The sequence below is a fragment of the Mercenaria mercenaria genome, chromosome 5 (assembly GCF_021730395.1).
Source record: "Mercenaria mercenaria strain notata chromosome 5, MADL_Memer_1, whole genome shotgun sequence".
Classification (NCBI taxonomy): Eukaryota; Metazoa; Mollusca; class Bivalvia; order Venerida; family Veneridae; genus Mercenaria; species Mercenaria mercenaria.
Window position 1 is genome coordinate 4,804,455 of NC_069365.1, and position 18,552 is coordinate 4,823,006.

The 18,552-nt window shown below is 36.8% G+C and overlaps 1 protein-coding gene across 1 annotated transcript in view; it reads left to right on the top strand.

The window, feature by feature from the left end:
* The window catches only part of LOC123556311 (chromosome-associated kinesin KIF4-like), a 72,746-nt gene that overhangs the window by 39,002 nt on the left and 15,192 nt on the right, over nucleotides 1-18,552 (top strand). The window contains exons 12-19 of the mRNA XM_045346920.2: nucleotides 2,068-2,121; nucleotides 3,829-4,020; nucleotides 5,066-5,169; nucleotides 5,941-6,085; nucleotides 9,078-9,188; nucleotides 9,526-9,609; nucleotides 10,080-10,196; nucleotides 14,757-14,903. Coding sequence (XP_045202855.1) covers nucleotides 2,068-2,121; nucleotides 3,829-4,020; nucleotides 5,066-5,169; nucleotides 5,941-6,085; nucleotides 9,078-9,188; nucleotides 9,526-9,609; nucleotides 10,080-10,196; nucleotides 14,757-14,903 — 954 coding nt within the window. The remainder of the gene's footprint in view (nucleotides 1-2,067; nucleotides 2,122-3,828; nucleotides 4,021-5,065; nucleotides 5,170-5,940; nucleotides 6,086-9,077; nucleotides 9,189-9,525; nucleotides 9,610-10,079; nucleotides 10,197-14,756; nucleotides 14,904-18,552) is intronic.

Sequence of the window (18,552 nt, forward strand, 5' to 3'; positions counted from 1 at the left end):
AGCGATTCTGGACCATCATGGTCCTCTTGTTATATGTATTTTTAGCTCACCTGAGCAATGCTCAGGTGAGTTTTTCTGATCGCTCGATGTCCGGCGTCCGTCGTCTGTCGTCTGTCAACATTTAGCTTATGTATGCGATAGAGGCTGTATTTTTCAATTAATCTTCATGAATATTGGTCAGAATGATAACCTTGATGAAATCTAGGCCAAGTTCGAAAATGGGTCATCTCGGGTCAAAAACTAGGTCGCTAGGTCAAATCAAAGAAAAACCTTGTGTATGCGCTAGAGGCTGTATTTTTCATTTAATCTTCATGAATATTGGTCAGAATGATAACTTTGATGAAATCTAGGCAAAGTTCGAAAATGGGTCATCTCGGGTCAAAAACTAGGTCACTAGGTCAAATCAAAGTAAAACCTTGTGTATGCGATAGAGGTGGTATTTTTCAATTAATCTTCATGAATATTGGTCAGAATGATAACCTTGATGAAATCTAAGCCGAGTTCGAAAATGGGTCATCTCGGGTAAAAAAACTAGGTCACTAGGTCAAATCAAAGAAAAACCTTGTGTATGTGATAGAGGCTGTATTTTTCAAATCTTCTTCATGAATATTGGTCAGAATTATAACCTTGATGAAATCTAGGCCGAGTTCGAAAATGGATCATCTCGGGTCAAAAACTAGGTCACTAGGTCAAATCAAAGAAAAACCTTGTGTATGCAATAGAGGCTGTATTTTTCAATTGATTTTCATGAATTTTGGTCAGAATGATTGCCTAGATGAAATCTAGGCCGAGTTCGAAAATGGGTCATCTGGGGTCAAAAACTAGGTCACTAGGTCAAATCAAAGAAAAACCTTGTGTATGCGATAGAGGCGGTATTTTTCAATTGATCTTCATGAATTTTGGTCAGAATGATTACCTTGATGAAATCTAGGCCGAGTTCGAAAATGGGTCATCTGGGGTCAAAAACTAGGTCACTAGGTCATATCACGTAAAAACCTTGTGTATGTGATAGAGGCTGTATTTTTCAATTGATCTTCATGAATTTTGGTCAGAATGATTGCCTTGATGAAATTTAGACCAAGTTCGAAAATGGGTCATCTGGGGTCAAAAACTAGGTCACTAGGTCAAATCAAAGAAAAACCTTGTGTATGCAATAGAGGCTGTATTTTTCAACTGATCTTCATGAAATTTAGCCAGAATGATTACCTTGATAAAATCTAGGCTGATTTCGAAAATGGGTCATCTGGGGTCAAAAACTAGGTCACTAGGTCAAATCGAAGAAAAACATTGTGTATGCAATAGAGGATGTATTTTTCAATTGATCTTCATGAAATTTGGGCAGATGGATTGCCTTGATGAAAACTAGGTCGGTTTTGAATATGGGTTATCTGAAGTCAAAAACTAGGTCACAAGGTCAAATTAAAGAAAAATCTTGTGTATGCGATAGAGACTGTTTTTTTCAGTTGATATTTATGAAATTTGGTCAGGTTGATTGCCTTAATGAAATCTAGGTCGAATTTGAATATGGGTCATCTGAGGTCAAAAACTAGGTCACTTGGTCAAATCAAAGAAAAAACTTCTGTATGTGATAGAGGCTGTATTTTTCAGTTGATCTTCATGAATTTTGGTCAGAATGATTGCCTTGATAAAATCTAGGTCGAGTTTGAACATGGTCATCTAGGGGCCAAAAACTAGGTCATATCTAAGAAAACGCTTGTTTTATCGAAGGAGACCAATTTTTTGGTCCAATCTTAATGAAAATTGGTCAGAATATTTGTTTCCATGAAATTCTAGGTCAAACATGTTTTACACTGTTATGGAGTGTTTCTTAGGTGAGCGACCTAGGGCCATCTTGGCCCTCTTGTTTCTGACCTGCAATATATTGTCTTTCTGCTCTGATATAAATAGGTATTTTATAATAATTTTTTTGCAAGGCATATAAAGATATATCTGTTTTGCTCAAGTGGAATTTATTGTTTAAAAAGTTTGTTCATTTTCTCAAATTTTTATATCTTTTGGGGTCTTTTTGAGATAGAAACAATCATTAGTGCATGTACATTATTTCAGAGTACCCAGAACACTGCGGACAGTTCAGGTGACGAGGAAATGTTAGAGAATGAGGTAATACAGTATAAGAAAGCTGGAATTAGGAATGATGTAAACTTGTTCTTTGTTGTGGTACAAATGTTATGGTACAAACAAATCGTAAATAAATAGTAGAGCTGTTGCAAATTAGCCAATCAGTTACTTTAATGCAGTTAGAACTGTATTAAGCAGCCAGACAGTAGAGCAACACAACCTGGCTGCTTCAGACAGGTGGCTGTTCTACAAGTTTAAATGTAAACAAACAGACTGACTGGCTGCTATAAGCAAGTTCAGCTGTAAAGTCAGTATTTCATCCACAGGCACCAGTATCGGACCTGGGACAAAGAATATGGCCTTGTTTTTCATCCTAAATGAGTTCAAAATGAAAAATATGTAATGAAATATGACCCCCCTACAAATGATACATATGTCTACTGAAGGCCAGAATCTCGAGAATCGAGCCTGCGAGCAATGGGTTCACTTCCTGGGCCGTTGTGAAATAAATTCTCTAGACATTTGAACAAACTACCTATCACTTTTTCACATGTACATTTAGCTACAAAATGAGACCGACCCCAAGTCTCTAGCCCTCCCCGTTCATGAAATATCTATCAGAAAACGAGTGACTTTCTGCTGCAAGTTCCAGGTAGATAGAAATGTGGCACAACGAAACGGTACGAAATCACGGACTAAAAGATGTTTGTCAGCCTAGCAAGGGTCAAATTCATTTGTCATTAATAACAAGTATTACTAAATATGTAAATCATGGCCACTCACCACCGTCAGCAGCATCTACTATACGTGATATTTACTTTTTTATTTTTCCGTCGGTCTTTCAATTGTATTATCCGCCATTGAAACCGATACGATAATATCCGAGTAATTTTGCACGGAGGTGTGTCGCTATTGGCCAATCAGAAATTGTGTTTAAAAATACCTAATGAATTCTGTTCAATGGCGTAGCATTCAGTTGAAAGACTGTGGAAAAATTTGAAACGCCAATATCGCGTGTTTGAGATGCAACTGACGATTGTGAGTGGTCCAAGCTTATGTATTTATTTATACTATTTAGTATTTTTTATTGAATTTGAGCCGTACTCGGCGGACAACCATACTTTAGTCTATGTTTACGTACCGATTCTTTGTGCCGCATTTTTATCTACCAGGGACTTTCAGCAGGAAATCACTCGTTTCCTGATAGATATTTCATGAACGGGAAGGGCTAGAGACTTGGAGTTGGTTTCATTTTGTAGCTAAATGTATACAGGAAAAAGTGATAGGTAGTTTGTTTAATTGTCTAAAGAATTTATTTCACAACGGCCCGGGAAGTGAACCCATTGCTCACAGGCTCGATTCTCGAGATTCTGGCCTTCAGTAGACATATGTATCATTTGTAGGGGGGTCATATTTCATTACATATTACATCGTTTCATTTTGAACTCATTTAGGATAAAAACAAGGCCATATTCTTTGTCCCAGGTCCGACGATACTGGTGCCTGTGATTTCATCTGCAGACCTCGATCTCCACGTTTGAAAGAATATTATTTGTAGTCATTGGTTTGTTATCGACCTTTGTAGACTTGAGGCAAAAATATTAAATTCTCAAAAATGAATCATTGAGGTTAAACAGAAATGATACAGTACATCCTAAAGTAATTACTCCCATTGATTGATTTTCAGTCTATTGACACTTCCTTGAGTAAACTAATTTTCAAGATTATATACAGTTTTGTATGATACAGGCTGAGGAGGCCCAGGATGAGGTATGCTTTACACCAGAGTCACGGGAGATGATGAAACAGCACACACTTAGACGAGCACGAATGAACTCACAACTCACTGAATTAAACAAGATTTTAGAAAAGAAAGAGAAGTTAGCCAACCAATATTCACAGAATGATACAAAAATGGAAGCAATGAAAGAACAATATGAGGTATACTTTGCGTTAACTTTTAAAGAAAAACCTTGAGATAGTAAGAAAGTAGAATGGTTAAACTGTGTGACTGGAAAAATAGAAAGTGGAAAGTTGCATTTACTAAAATGTTTCTTACATGAATGTCTGAAACAAAACAAAAACAATGTAGCAGCTTGCTTGATCAATAGTTTTTGTTTTTTTTCTCTCATATATGCAACAGTGTATTTACCCCTTAGCCTGCTAAATTTCTAAAATGGACTGGTCCATCATTCAGATTGGGCTGTACTATTTATTATTCAAAGGGTTGTTCACTGAAAATTTACTGACTGATAGCCAACAGTTGTGCAGGCTGATCTTGGTCTGCACTGGTCGCAAAGGCAGAATAAATAACTGTCCGCAGGCGAAATGCTAAGAAATGATATATCTCATTTAGTGATTTGTCGCTGAATACATCATTGTTTGAAGTTCAGATGGGAAGGAATTATATCACGAGGGCGCAGCCCAAGTGATATAAAATACGCATCTGAACTACAAACGATGATTTTATTCAAAAGCAAATCACTAAATGTGATATATTATTTTGATTCTAACACGTTACCAAGGACTTTAAAGTACATCCTTGACGGCATTCATTAAATACTTGCCCGTTTTGAATCGGTTTCTTTTCCAGCGCCACTATGCCATTTGACACTATGACGTAATGAGTGTGACGTCAGAACAGTGAATTGTTGAATAATAATTCACTGCTTTCAGCCTTCTTTGTTTAATAGGAAAATGAATCGGATCGTGTTAGAATAAGCTATAATTTATAACAAAACCATGTTTTATCACTATTTATACACGATGGGCGGTTATATGTGGGGCATAATAATTTCACAACAGTCTTGACAGTCTTGTTTTATGCTTTGTTGATATATCTGTTATCATAAAAGTTATTACTATGACACATAGTTTCAGCTTTTCACTGGAATACAGTGAAGTTGTGAGGTCATCTTGTCACAGAAAAATGTATTTTAGTATGTCTTGAATGCTGTAACAATTCTCTATTCACTTCTTCTTCCAGCAAACAATGAAGAATCTAGAACACGAGATCAGTTCACTACAGAAAGAGAAAGTGAACCTCTCCTCTGCATTAGAGGATGCAAGGACAAATGCAGCTGCTAGCAAGTATGTAAAGAGTTGTATGTACTAGTGAGAATTAACCTGACAGTGTATAACTCTTTAATTAGTTTTAGTGTTGAAATAGATTCCCAGAAACTTGAAAGCCAGAGTTATTGTTATATTGTCATTTTTTGTATCATTTATTTTTGATAATAGTCTGTACAAATTCTTGAAATGATTTGCAATATTTCAGAGCTTGTCTGTCAGAATATTCATGAAAACTTCCTTGGTTGATAACTCAAGTCAAGGTTGCCACTTCCCTTGAAAAGTCAGGGAAAAATTATTTTTTTGTCAACATGTTCAAGGTCAATGTATAAATTGTCAGGGAAATCTTGATTTTGGTCAGTGAAAAATGAAATTTTAGAAAAGCAGGGAAAAGTGAAATTCTGAGTCGATATTTAAAATGTTCAGTGGCTATAGCAGTCTTCAAGCAGTATTTATAAGTATTTCCAAACACATTTTGGTGTAACTGTGTATAAACATAATTTAAATGTGTTTGAATCAATTTTGTTTTTGTTAACTTTCATTATAATGTTTCCACTCGTATATTTTTGGTATTCGTTAATGAAAGTTTGTTATATCTTAAACAATATAAATATAAAAGTCTGGATTGGACGGCTGTAGGGGAGGAGGATGCAGAAAAAATGTGGTATTGGTCAGTGTGAAGTATGGTTTAGTTGGTGAAAGGTCAGGGAATTTTATTTTCTTATCTAAGTGGCAACGCTGCAAGTCTTTGAAACATAATAATGAAAGGCATGTTGGGTCTTTAAATACCAGGTTGAGTGAACAAAGGAGAAAAAGGCTTCAGGAATTGGAGGGTCAGATGGGAGATTTGAAAAAGAAATTGGTTGAGCAGAAAAAAGTACTGAAGCTGAAAGATGCTAAAGAGAAACAAGTTACTACACTTAACACAGAGATACAGGTAACACTAAACACAGAGATACAGGTAACACTAAACACAGAGATACAGGTAGTGCTCTCAGTACCTAGATTGCTATCTATGTTTCATAGTTCTTTACCTGGACAATAGCCTTAATCATTTCTCTGTATTGGCTGCACACCAGTATTTGTACAAATTTAGAAATAAAAATGAGCCTATAGGTGGCAGTAAATACACCAAAATGCAGTGTACATGTTCATATTACAGTGATTATAGGCCTGAAGCAGTAAGGAAATTTAATCAGGTATATTTAATCACTCTCACTTATCTATGGGTGTACTTGATATAGAACTGTGGAGGCTTAAATGGTTGATGTAGATATTCATTCTGCATATCTTTTAGCTCACCAGAGCACAAAGTGCTCATGGTGAGGTATTGTGATCACATTGTGTCCGTCCGTCAAGTCGTCCGTCAATCGTCAACATTTGTGTTTAAACGACATCTCCAAAACCTATAAATGGATTTTGATGAAACTTGGCCATGATGTTCCTTGGGTGGTCCTCTACCAAAGTTGTTCAAACGGTTCCACTTGGTTGCACATAGGGGCTGCCAGAGATAAAAATGGAAAAAACTTCAATTGACATCTCCTCCTAAACCGATGGTCCGATTTTGAAATAATTTCACACAAATGTTTCTTATGTCACCCTCTACCAAGTTTGTTCAAATTATACCGATTCGTCAAAAACATGGTCGGTTGAGGGCATGGTCAGTTTTCCCTATATGTATATATTGGAAACTTTAAAAAAATTTCTTGTATGAAACTGCTTGCCCGATTTTAGAATAATTTTACACAAGTGGTCCTTGTGTGGCCCTCTACCAAGATTGTTCATAGTATTTTGATTCGTCTAAAACATGGCTGCCAGAGGGCGTGGTAACTTTTCCCTATATGTATATATTGAAACTTTAAAAAATTTTCTTGTATGAAACTGCTTGCCCGATTATAGAATTATTTTACACAAGTGGTTCTTGTGTAACCCTCTACCAAGATTGTTCATAGTATTTTGATTCGTCAAAAACATGGCTGCCAGAGGGCGTGGTCACTTTTCCCTATATGTATATAGTGAAACATTAAAATCTTGTGTAAAATTGCTTCCCCGAATTTAGAATAATTTTACACAAATGTTCCTTGTGTGACCCTCTACCAAGATTGTTCAAATTATTTTGTTTTGTCAAAAAACATTGCTGCCTGAGGGCATGATCACTTTTCCCTATATGTATATAGTGGAAACTTTAAAAAATCTTGTGTGAAACTGCTGGCCTGATTTTAAAATAATTTTACACAAATGGTCCTTGTGTGACCCTCTACCAGGATTGTTCAGATTATTTTGATTCGTTAAAAAACATGGCCGCCAGATGGCGTGGTCACTTTTCCCTTTTTCCCTATATGTATATAGTGGAAACTTTAAAAATCATCCTGTGTGAAACTGCTAGCCCGATTTTAGAATAATTTTACAGGGCTCCAGATAATTTTTTTGGCCAGTTAGTATTTACTCATCATATTTTTTGTGGAAGAGTAAAATTGTATAATCTGAAATTGACTAGGAGTAATTTTACTCCTGACAATATACAATGAATGTGAAAAAAAAACAACAACCAGGAATGAGTTTTATAACAGTTCAGTTTCAAGAGTTCATAATGTTTGTTCACTTTTGCATTCTTAGAAAAAGACATTTTTGTTGTTTACTCTGCAGTGGAAGTTGATATTTTAAATCGAAGCTGCTTTAAAATACACTACCGTACCGTCAATATTTTAAAATTCCCAACCATTTGATTTACGCACGCATTGAGTGTATAATGAAGTTTAACCTAGGTCTATCGAGTACCATTTAATGCGTGTGTACGTTCAGTGTGGGAGAATGCCTTCCATGCTCTGTTACATAAAGCATCCAGACGAATCAGATTTTGACGCTAGTAAAAAGTAATAGCGTGCGTTTCTTTAATTTCATATATGTTTTTATACACTTAAAAATTATCAGAAATGCGTATATGCATTATTACAAAGCGTAATTTACGCTAATACGCATCTTATCTGGAGCCCTGTTTTACACAAACGGTCCTTGTGTGACCCTCTACCAAGATTTTTTAAATTATTTTGATTTGTCAAAAAGCATGGCCACCAGAAGGCTAGACACTTTTCCCTATATGTATATAGTGGAAACTTTAAAAATCCTCGTTTGAAGCTGCAAGCCCGATTTTAAAATAATTTTACACAAATGGTCCTTGTGCGACCCTCTACCAAGATGTACAAATTATTCCGATTCGTCAAAAAACATGGCTGCCAGGAGGCGTGGTCACTTTTTTTCTCTGAGTCAATAATAGCTAGAGCCTTGATATTTGGGTTTGTGATATCAGATTTGTAATGTCTACCGTAATTGTTCAAATTATTGCCTTAGGTTCAAAAGTGTGTGTGACATGTATATAATGTAGGCTAACATAGAAGAAACCTAACTCTGTACTTATACAAACACACTTGAAGGTGAGTGCTTTAGGGTCAATGACCCTCTTGTTTTGAGGTGTATGTCTATCCTGCCTGGAAAGAGAAATATTTTATGGGCTGACTCCGGCCTGGGATTTTTCAGGACTGGTACTGATTTCAGGCTTTTGGTTGCCAGAATTTCCCTATATAACTCTATTGAAAATGGCTTGAGAATGTAGATTTTCAGGTTTTTGATTTCTGACTGAACCCCAGGCCTTTGACTGCTTTGTCACATAGGCTACAATCTGCAAGAACTGCTTTAAAACCTTACTGCTGCGGCCTCTTGTCAAGAAAGTTTAATAGTCTTCTATTTAAAGTTATGAATATAATTAAGTGACTGTTTAAATCGGCAAGAGATTTATAAGCCTTGAAAGAAAGAAAGAAATTAAGCTAGGGGTTAGATGTTAGAAATAAAGTAGATTGATGGGGAACTTTCCACAGGCCATTACAACTTACGTTTACAAGTAGTCACTTACACATGGTTTTAAATGTTTTAAGGGATTGAAGCAACAGCGAGTAAAGTTGATGAAACAGATGAAGGAAGATGCAGATCAGTGGAGAAAATGGAGACAGCAGAAAGATAAGGAAGTGCTTCAGTTACAACAGAAGGTGAGTGTTCTTTATGCTGATTTAGCAAAGGTATTTCAGTCAAAAGTTCATTGTCGTCAAACTTGGGTTTTCTTTGGAGAAGTTGAGGGGTTTTTGAGAAGAAGTGGGGCATTGTTGTAAAATAGTTATTTGGGAAAGATTAATGTTCACAAATTTTATTGATTTTGGTATCACATGTTTATTTGACATGCTGTTGCAAAATGGTGTTACCACAAAATATGTCTTTTGCAGATTATTTGTTATTGTGTAAGTTTTGCTTGTATTGACACAACTTCACACCATTACATAATTAAATAAGTACATTCCATACATCATAAGGTATTGGATGCTATTTCAGGATAGGAAACGACAGTTTGAGATCCAGAAGTTACAACGGGAAAATCAGAGGACACAGAGTGTGTTACATAGAAAATCTGAAGAGGTAACTACTTGTGGTCATACAGTTTCTTCACTACTATAGTACTGATTGATTATAGACTGGTCTTTGTCGAAACAAATTTCTTTTAAAAGCTATAGTGGCAGCTGAAGTAATACCTTGGCCTGTATTCATCAATGATTGTAGTCTCAAATATGTTATATATGTTACCTAACTATAGTTGAGCAAATTCTACAGAAACTTTGTCAAGCTCTTGGCACATTTATGCAAAAATTATTCAAAACATTGCTAATTCAACAATGACAAAGTCATAAGATTAAAACTTTGATGAAATTGTTTACAGTAAGAGAAATACACTGTTATGCTGAAAAAGATTTGTTAAAATGTTCGAGAGTATTTTTAAAAGCAGGCGAGAAAAGTTGTCTTCTTCAAAATTGACATTATTAGTAATGGTTTGAGAGTTGTGCATGAATTGACCTAGTGACAATCTTCAGTGGATGTAATAACATTTTCAGGCTGCAGCAGCCAATAGGAGGCTGAAGGAAGCCTTAACCAAACAGAAACAGGTGCTAGAAGAAAGAAATCAGAAGTTTGAAAAATGTGATAATACTGCTATAGGAAATAGAGTTAGGGTAAGCTTTATTTTTGTTAGTAAGTAGACAGCCTACTTAGCTCAGGGCTTTTCATCCTTACATAACAGAGGCCGATATTCAGCCACTTCCCAATTGAAAATAAGGTCATTTTTCCCAACTGTGGCAGGGGAACTTCCCAAAATGTGAAGAAAAAAAAAAAAAAACATTTTTTTGGCAATTTTATTTCACAAATAGGAAGCAATGAGCTGATTTATGATTAGGAAATCACCAAATTGTGTTACATACCTCTTTTGCAGAAGGAAAAAAGACACTGTTTCCATAAAATGCTCTCTTTCCCAAAATGAGCAATTATTGCGATATGAATTTCCCAATTTGAAAGGCCGGGCCTCTTCCCAATTTCCTGATGAAAAGCCCTGTGGCTAAATAGGGAGAGTGCAGATCCAGGATCATATATGTAGTGTTTTTAGTTTGATCCCTGGGTGAGGCATATGATCTGTCTGTGGTGGGTAAAAGATTTTTCCTGAAATTATTCGTCCTCCACCTCTGATTTATGTGGGGAAATTGCCAGTTATTTGTGGAGAACCTGAACAGATGCCAGGAACAGCAGTTCGGTTAATTGCCAGCTGTTAATAAATGAAATACTGTTTAATGGGGCTAAACTGAACATAAACAAATCTAAAACAATCATATTATTCTCTCGAAAAGTATTTCCCCTAGGGCTTTACAACTACAGAGGGTTCTTACATAGCCTGTGAAGTTGTGGACCTATTGTTCTTTCTGTTTGGAATTAAGTCAGCCAGACCAGAGTTATGGTCCTTGACCTGGTGAAAAGTACACATAAAGTGATTTACAGTTTGTGTTGCATATATTTATGTCTCCCCCAGGAGACATATTGTTTTTGCCCTGTCCGTCCGTCCTTCCGTCCGTCCGTACGTCACACTTCATTTCCGAGCAATAACTGGAGAACCATTTGACCTAGAACCTTCAAACTTCATAGGGTTATAGGGCAGCTGGAGTAGACGACCCCTATTGTTTTTGGGGTCACTCCGTCAAAGGTCAAGGTCACAGGGGCCCGAACATTGAAAACCATTTCCGATCAATAACTAGAGAACCACTTGACCCAGAATGTTGAAACTTCATAGGATGATTGTACATGCAAAGTAGATGACCCCTATCGATTTTGGGGTCACTCCATTAAAGGTCAAGGTCACAGGGGCCGGAACATTGAAAACCATTTCCGGTCAGTAACTTGAGTACCACTTGACCCAGAATGTTGAAACTTCATAGGATGATTGGTCATGAAGAGTAGATGACCCCTTTTGATTTTGGGGTCACTCTGTCAAAGGTCAAGGTCACAGGGGCCTGAACATGGTAAACCATTTCCGATCAATAACTAGAGAAGCACTTGATCCAGAATGTTGAAACTTCATAGGATGATTGATCATGAAGAGTAGATGACCCCTTTTGATTTTGGGGTCACTCTGTCAAAGGTCAAGGTCACAGGGGCCTGAACATGGAAAACCATTTCTGATCAATAACTAACGAAGCACTTGATCCAGAATGTTGAAACTTCATAGGATGATTGGTCATGAAGAGTAGATGACCCCTATTGATTTTGGGGTCACTCTGTCAAAGGTCAAGGTCACAGGGGCCTGAACATGGAAAACCATTTCCGATCAATAACTAGAGAACCACTTGACCAAGAATGTTGAAACTTCATAGGATGATTGTACATGCAGAGTAGATGACCCCTATCGATTTTGGGGTCACTCCATTAAAGGTCAAGGTCACAGGGGCCTGAACATTGAAAACCATTTCCGGTCAGTAACTTGAGAACCACTTGACCCAGAATGTTGAAACTTCATAGGATGATTGGTCTTGAAGAGTAGATGACCCCTATTGATTTTGGGGTCACTCTGTCAAAGGTCAAGGTCACAGGGGCCTGAACATGGAAAACCATTTCCGATCAATAACTAGAGAACCACTTGACCCATAATGTTGAAACTTCATAGGATGATTGTACATGCAAAGTAGATGACCCCTATCGATTTTGGGGTCACTCCATTAAAGGTCAAGGTCACAGAGGCCTGAACATTGAAAGCCATTTCCGGTCAGTAACTTGAGAACTACTTGACCCAGAATGTTGAAACTTAATAGGATGATTAGTCATGCAGAGTAGATGACCCCTTACGATTTTGGGGTCACTCTGTGAAAGGTCAAGGTCACAGGGGCCTGAACATTGAAAACCATTTCCGGTCAGTAACTTGATAACCACTTGACCCAGAAAGATGAAATTTTATAGGATGATTGGTCATACAGAGTAGATGACCCCTAATGATTTTAGGGTCACTCTGTTAAAGGTCAAGGCCACAGGGGCCTGAACATGCAAAACCATTTCCAATCAATAACTTGAGAACCTCTCGACCCAGAATGTTGAAACTTCATATGATAATTGTTCATGCACAGTAAATGACCCCTATTGTTTTTGGGGTCACTTGGTTAAAGGTCAAGGTCACAGGGGCCTGAACATTGATAACCAGTTCCAATCAATAACTTGAGAACCACTTGACCCAGAATGTTGAAACTTCATAGGATGATTGAACATGCAGAGTAGATGACCCCTATTGATTTTGGGGTCAGTCTATGAAAGGTCAAGGCCACAGTGGCCTGTTCATGTAAAATCATTTTTTGGAAATAACTTGAGAACCACTTGACCTACAATGTTGAAACGTAATAGGATGATTGGACTTGCAGAGTAGATGACCCCTATTTATTTTTAGGTCACTTGATCAAAGGTCAAGGTCACAGAAGCCTGAATAGTGACTTGAGAACTGCTAGGCCAAGAGTGTTGAAATTTAGCGGGATGATTGGACATGCCAAGTAGATGATCCCTACTGCAGCCAACCATCAGTGTCTCTTTGACTTTTGCTCCTGACCCCTATTGACTTCTTGCCTATAGGACTTTGCATTGGGGGAGACATGCGCTTTTTTACAAAAGCATTTTCTAGTTTTAGCTCACTTGTGACAGGTGAGCTATTGTGACCGCTTGATGTCCGTCGTGCGTAGTGCGTCAACAATTTCTAAAAAAATCTTCTTGAAAACCACTGGGCAAAATTACACCAGCTTCACAGGAATGATCCTTGGGTGGCCCCCTTTCAAAATTGTTCAAAGAATTGAATTCCATGCAGAACTCTGGTTGCCATGGCAACCGAAAGGAAAAACTTTAAAAATCTTCTTGTCCAAAACCACAGGGCCTAGGGCTTTGATATCTGGTGTGTAGCATCATCTAGTGGTCCTCTGCCAAAATTGTTCAAATTATCCCCCTAGGGTCAAATATGGCCCCGCCCCTGGGGTCACAGGGTTTATATAGACTTATATAGGGAAAACTTTGAAAATCTTCTTTTACAAAACCACATGGCCTAGGGCTTTGATATTTGGTGTGTAGCATCAACTAGTGGTCCTTTACCAAGATTGTTTAAATTACCCCCCTAGGGTCAAATATGGCCCCGCCCCAGGGGTCACATGGTTTATATAGACTTATATAGGGAAAACTTTGAAAATCTTCTTGTACAAAACCACATGGCCTAGGGCTTTGATATTTGGTTTGTAGCATCATCTAATAGTCCTCTACCAAAATTGTTCAAATTATCCCCCTAGGATCAAATTTGGCCCCGCCCCAGGGGTCCCAACTTTTACATAGACTTATATAGGGAAAAAAGTTTGAAAATCTTCTTGTCTGAAACCACAACACTTAGACCTTTGATATTTGGTTTGTAGCATTGTCTAGTAGTCCTCAACCAAAATTGTTCAAATTGTACCCCTTGGGTGAAAAGAGGCCCTGCCCTGGGGGTCCCAAGTTTTATATAGACATATATAGGAAAAAGCTTTAAAAATCTTCTTGTCTGAAACCATACGACCTAGGCTTTTGATATTTGGTATGCTGCATTGTCTAGTAGTCCTCTACCAAAATTATTCAAATTATGCCCCTGGGGTTAAAAGAGGCCCCGCCCTGGGGTCACTTAGTTATAATGTGAGTTATATAGGAAAAATACTTAAAAAATCATCTGATCCTATTTCCAAGACTGTTTAATTATAATTACCTGATGACCCCAAGTAATATGATGTCACTTGACTGTGACCTTGACCTACTGACCTACTTTCTTGTTTTTTAAGATACAACCTTGAAATTTTGATGACATACACAGTTTTGCACACAAATCATAAAACTGAATTTCATTGACCATGAATGTGACCTACTGACTTCCTTAATACTTTATCATCAGTTTGACATTTGAAACATGTAGCTCATATTACTCAGGTGAGCGATCCAGGGTCATCCTGACCCTCTTGTAAGAATTATTTGACCTAGAGTCATGAAACCATTCAGGAATATTATACAGCATGACTAACAAATGTTAAAACTCATAAACAGATCATACACTAACAAAACATTGAATCACAGACTTGACTACCTAACCTTGCTTTGGTGGCAAAAAAAAATCGACAACAGTTTACACAAAGCAGTAAAGGACTCATGAAATAATTTAAAACATTGATTGCTGATAATGTAATATATAACTACATGTAATTATTTTCTAGAAATGGTTGAGTTTTGAACTGGATGTGAAAGTTGGTATTATGGAAGCTAAATACCACAGAGAAAGTCAGTTAGAGGACCGCAAGATGCTAGCAGAGCAACTCAAAGAACTCAAGGAAAGTCTAAATGACGAAGCCCCGCCATCTAAGGTAGTGTCAACATTATACTATCATATAACAAAGTAATCTATGGATTTTCATCAAACATGGTCTGTGGCATTATTATAAGGTCTTCTCATTAATTTATTCAAATGGAGGTGATTAGCCCCTTTTTAGGGGCCACTAGAGCTAGCAATAAAAATGTCTTAAAACAACTTCTTCTAGTGAACAGATGGATGGATCTTCGCTCTGGTATATATCGAATAAGCACGATCACTCATTGTCTATCCTATACATTGAAAACTGCCAAAGTTTGTTCTTCGATTTCGCCTCCTTAAAGACATTGTTATTGGTGTCCTGACCTTTATAGTGAGATGAAAAAGAAGGATTTGCTGTATTATGAATCCTTTATGCAGGCTGTTGATAAGACATACAGTGAAACATTTAGCCAGTTAGGCAACTGTCAGTTTCTGCTTACTTAGTTCCAGTTTTTCATAAAATGTAAAAGATCAAGACAGATTAGACAGTCTTAGACAAATTTTACCTTAACAACTGCAGACCAATATAAGACATTTGGCTGTAAAGGTCATGGTAACGGCTTTTTGTAGTACCATTTTCAGAACATTCATAAAGGACGCTGTTCTCAAAACAGCTGTTTTACGAAATCTGAAGCTTTCTGTTGATTTTTGACATTTTTAGCTCCACTATTCGGAGAAAAAGGTGCTATTCTACTCGCCCCAGCGTCGGCGTGTCACTTTCTTGGTTAAAGTTTTTTGGCAACCTTTGTTTTTCTGTCATATCTTTGTTACTATTGCTTATATCTTTCTGTTACTTCACATAAACATTGTCCAGCATACAAATAAAATATGTACATGGGTTGAGCCCAATATACCTAAGGTCAAGGTCACCAAGGTGTTATACTTAGTTTATTTTTAACAAAGTTTTTCGGCAACCTTTGTTTTTCTCTCATATCTTTGTTACTATTGCTTATAATTATATCCTACTGTAACTTCACATAAATATTGTCCAGCATACAAACAAAGTATGTGCAGGGGCTGGGCTCATTATACCCAAGGTTAAGGTCACCAAGGTGTTATACTTGGGTTATTTTTAAGGTTAAAGTTCTTCGGCAACCTTTGTTTTTCTGTCATAACTTTGTTACTATTGCTTATATCTTACTTTTCACATAAACATTGTCCAGCATACAAACAAAGTATGTGCAGGGGCTGGGCCCATTGTACCCAAGGTCAAGGTCACCAAGTTGTAACACTTGGAATTATTTTCATGTTGAAATACTGTTGAAAAATGGCGTTAAACCCAAAACAAACAAATTTTTTCAAAAGCTTCATTAATTATACCCCCACCAAACATGTTTGAGGGGGGTATATAGGAGTCAGTTTTGTCGCGTCCCGTCCCGTCCCGTCGCGTCCCGAAATCTATTATCTCAGTTATTACCAAATGGATTTGATTCAAACTTAAAATACATGTTCCACCTTATCACCCACATCATGTGACACAAGGTGCATAACTCTTGACACCAAGTTTTCATGAATTATGTCCCCTTTTACTTAGAATTTAAGGTTAATTTTGTTGTATTTTCACTATATCTCAGTTATTACTAAATGGATATGATTCAAACTTAAAACAGATGTTCCACCTCATCACCCACATCATGTGACATAAGGTGCATAACTCTGACACCATTTTTTTTATGAATTATGCCCCTTTTTACTTAGAATTTAAGGTTGATTTTGATGTATTTTCACTTTATCTCAGTTACTACTGAATGGATTTGATTCAAACTTAAAATAGATGTTCCACCTCATCACCCACATCATGTGCCCACATTATGTGACACAAGGTGCATAACTCTGACACCAAGTTTTCATGAATTATGTCCCCTTTTACTTAGAATTTAAGGTTAATTTTGTTGTATTTTCACTATATCTCAGTTATTACTAAATGGATTTGATTCAAACTTAAAATGGTTGTTCCACCTCTTCACCCAGATGATGTGACATAAGGTGCTTAACTCTGACATAAATTTTTTATGAATTATGTCCCCTTTTACTTTAAATTTAAGGTTGATTTTGATGTATTTTCACTATATCTCAATTATTACAAAATGGTTTTGATTCAAACTTAAAATAGATGTTCCACCTCATCACCCACATCATGTGACACAAGGTGCATAACTCTGACACCAATTTTTCATGAATTATGCCCCTTTTTACTTTGAATTTAAGGTTAATTTTGATGTATTTTCACTATATCTCAATTACTACTGAAAGGATTTGATTCAGACTTAAAATAGATGTTCCACCTCATCACTCACATCATGTGACACAAGGTGCATAACTCTGACACTATTTTTCTTGAATTGTGTCCCCTTTTACCTAGAATTTAAGGTTAATTTTGATGTATTTTCACTATATCTCATTCTGATTGGCTTAGAGCCAAAGGGAAGTAACCTTTTTTAACCTTTGTACTGAGTTTCTTCCCCTTAAATTCCAGGAATTAGTCTATTTTTAGAAATCCTATTTTTAGATTTTCAATATTTTAGGTATTTTTCTAACTTTTTTATTATAAGTCCTATGTAAAAAGTAAAAACATTTTTCCGTGGTAACATGGGTCGGTAAGACACTTTTTTGTATTCACTTTTAGTGTATCTCTAATATTAGAGATTTAATATATTTACTAGTATTACTATACTAGTATTATACTAGTATTACTTATATGTGGATGCCCAGGATGAAGTACTCCAAAGTATTTTTAAGATTCCTTATGGTTGCCATTCTTCTGTGACAAGACCGTATGGTGGGGGTATGAGTCACTCCTGTGACAGTTCTAGTTGACATATCTATGATACTTTAAAAGGTAATGACTTGAAATTAAAAATATTTCTTTATAATCATCATCTGCATGTGTGGTTTAATTTAACCGTTACAATCCCCGTAACTCTAATTGTATTTTTGACAGAATTATGCCCCTTTCATACTTAAGTTTCTTGGCAATCTTTGCTTTCTGGATATACCTTTAGTACTATATAAGTTAATGACTTGAAACTTAAAATGTATCTTTATCATCATCATCTGCATGTGTGGTAACAATCCCCATAACTCTGATTTGTATTTTTGACCAAATTATGCCCCTTTCAAACTTTTTTTTAATTGAGACATAAATTCATTTTACTGTCAAATTGCCGAATAGTGAAGCGCGCTGTCTTACGGACAGCTCTTATTTAGAGTTATTGTACCTACCCGTTTATCGGCATCCCAGTATGGTTTAGCTGTTGTACATGTATGTGTGTGCATGTATGTAAGCTGGTTTTTCGGTAACCACCTGTGGGAATGGACTGAAACTTCACTCACATGTTCACTGTGATGATTTGACATGCAGTGCACAGGTTAAGCATTTTCACAAGGTTGTGCCTCAATTTGAACTTAAGAGTTTAAATATGAATACCTGTAATTAGGCTGTCCATATACGATAATATCAACAAAACGCTTTGTTTAAACTGCTAAATATCGGCATAGGGGGCCTCCGTGGCCGAGTGGTTAAGGTCGCTGACTTCAAATCACTTGCCCTTCATCGATGTTGGTTCGAGCCTCACTCGGGGTGTTGAATTCTTCATGTGAGGAAGCCATCCATCTGGCTTACGGAAGGTCGATGGTTCTACCCAGGTGCCCGCTCGTGATGA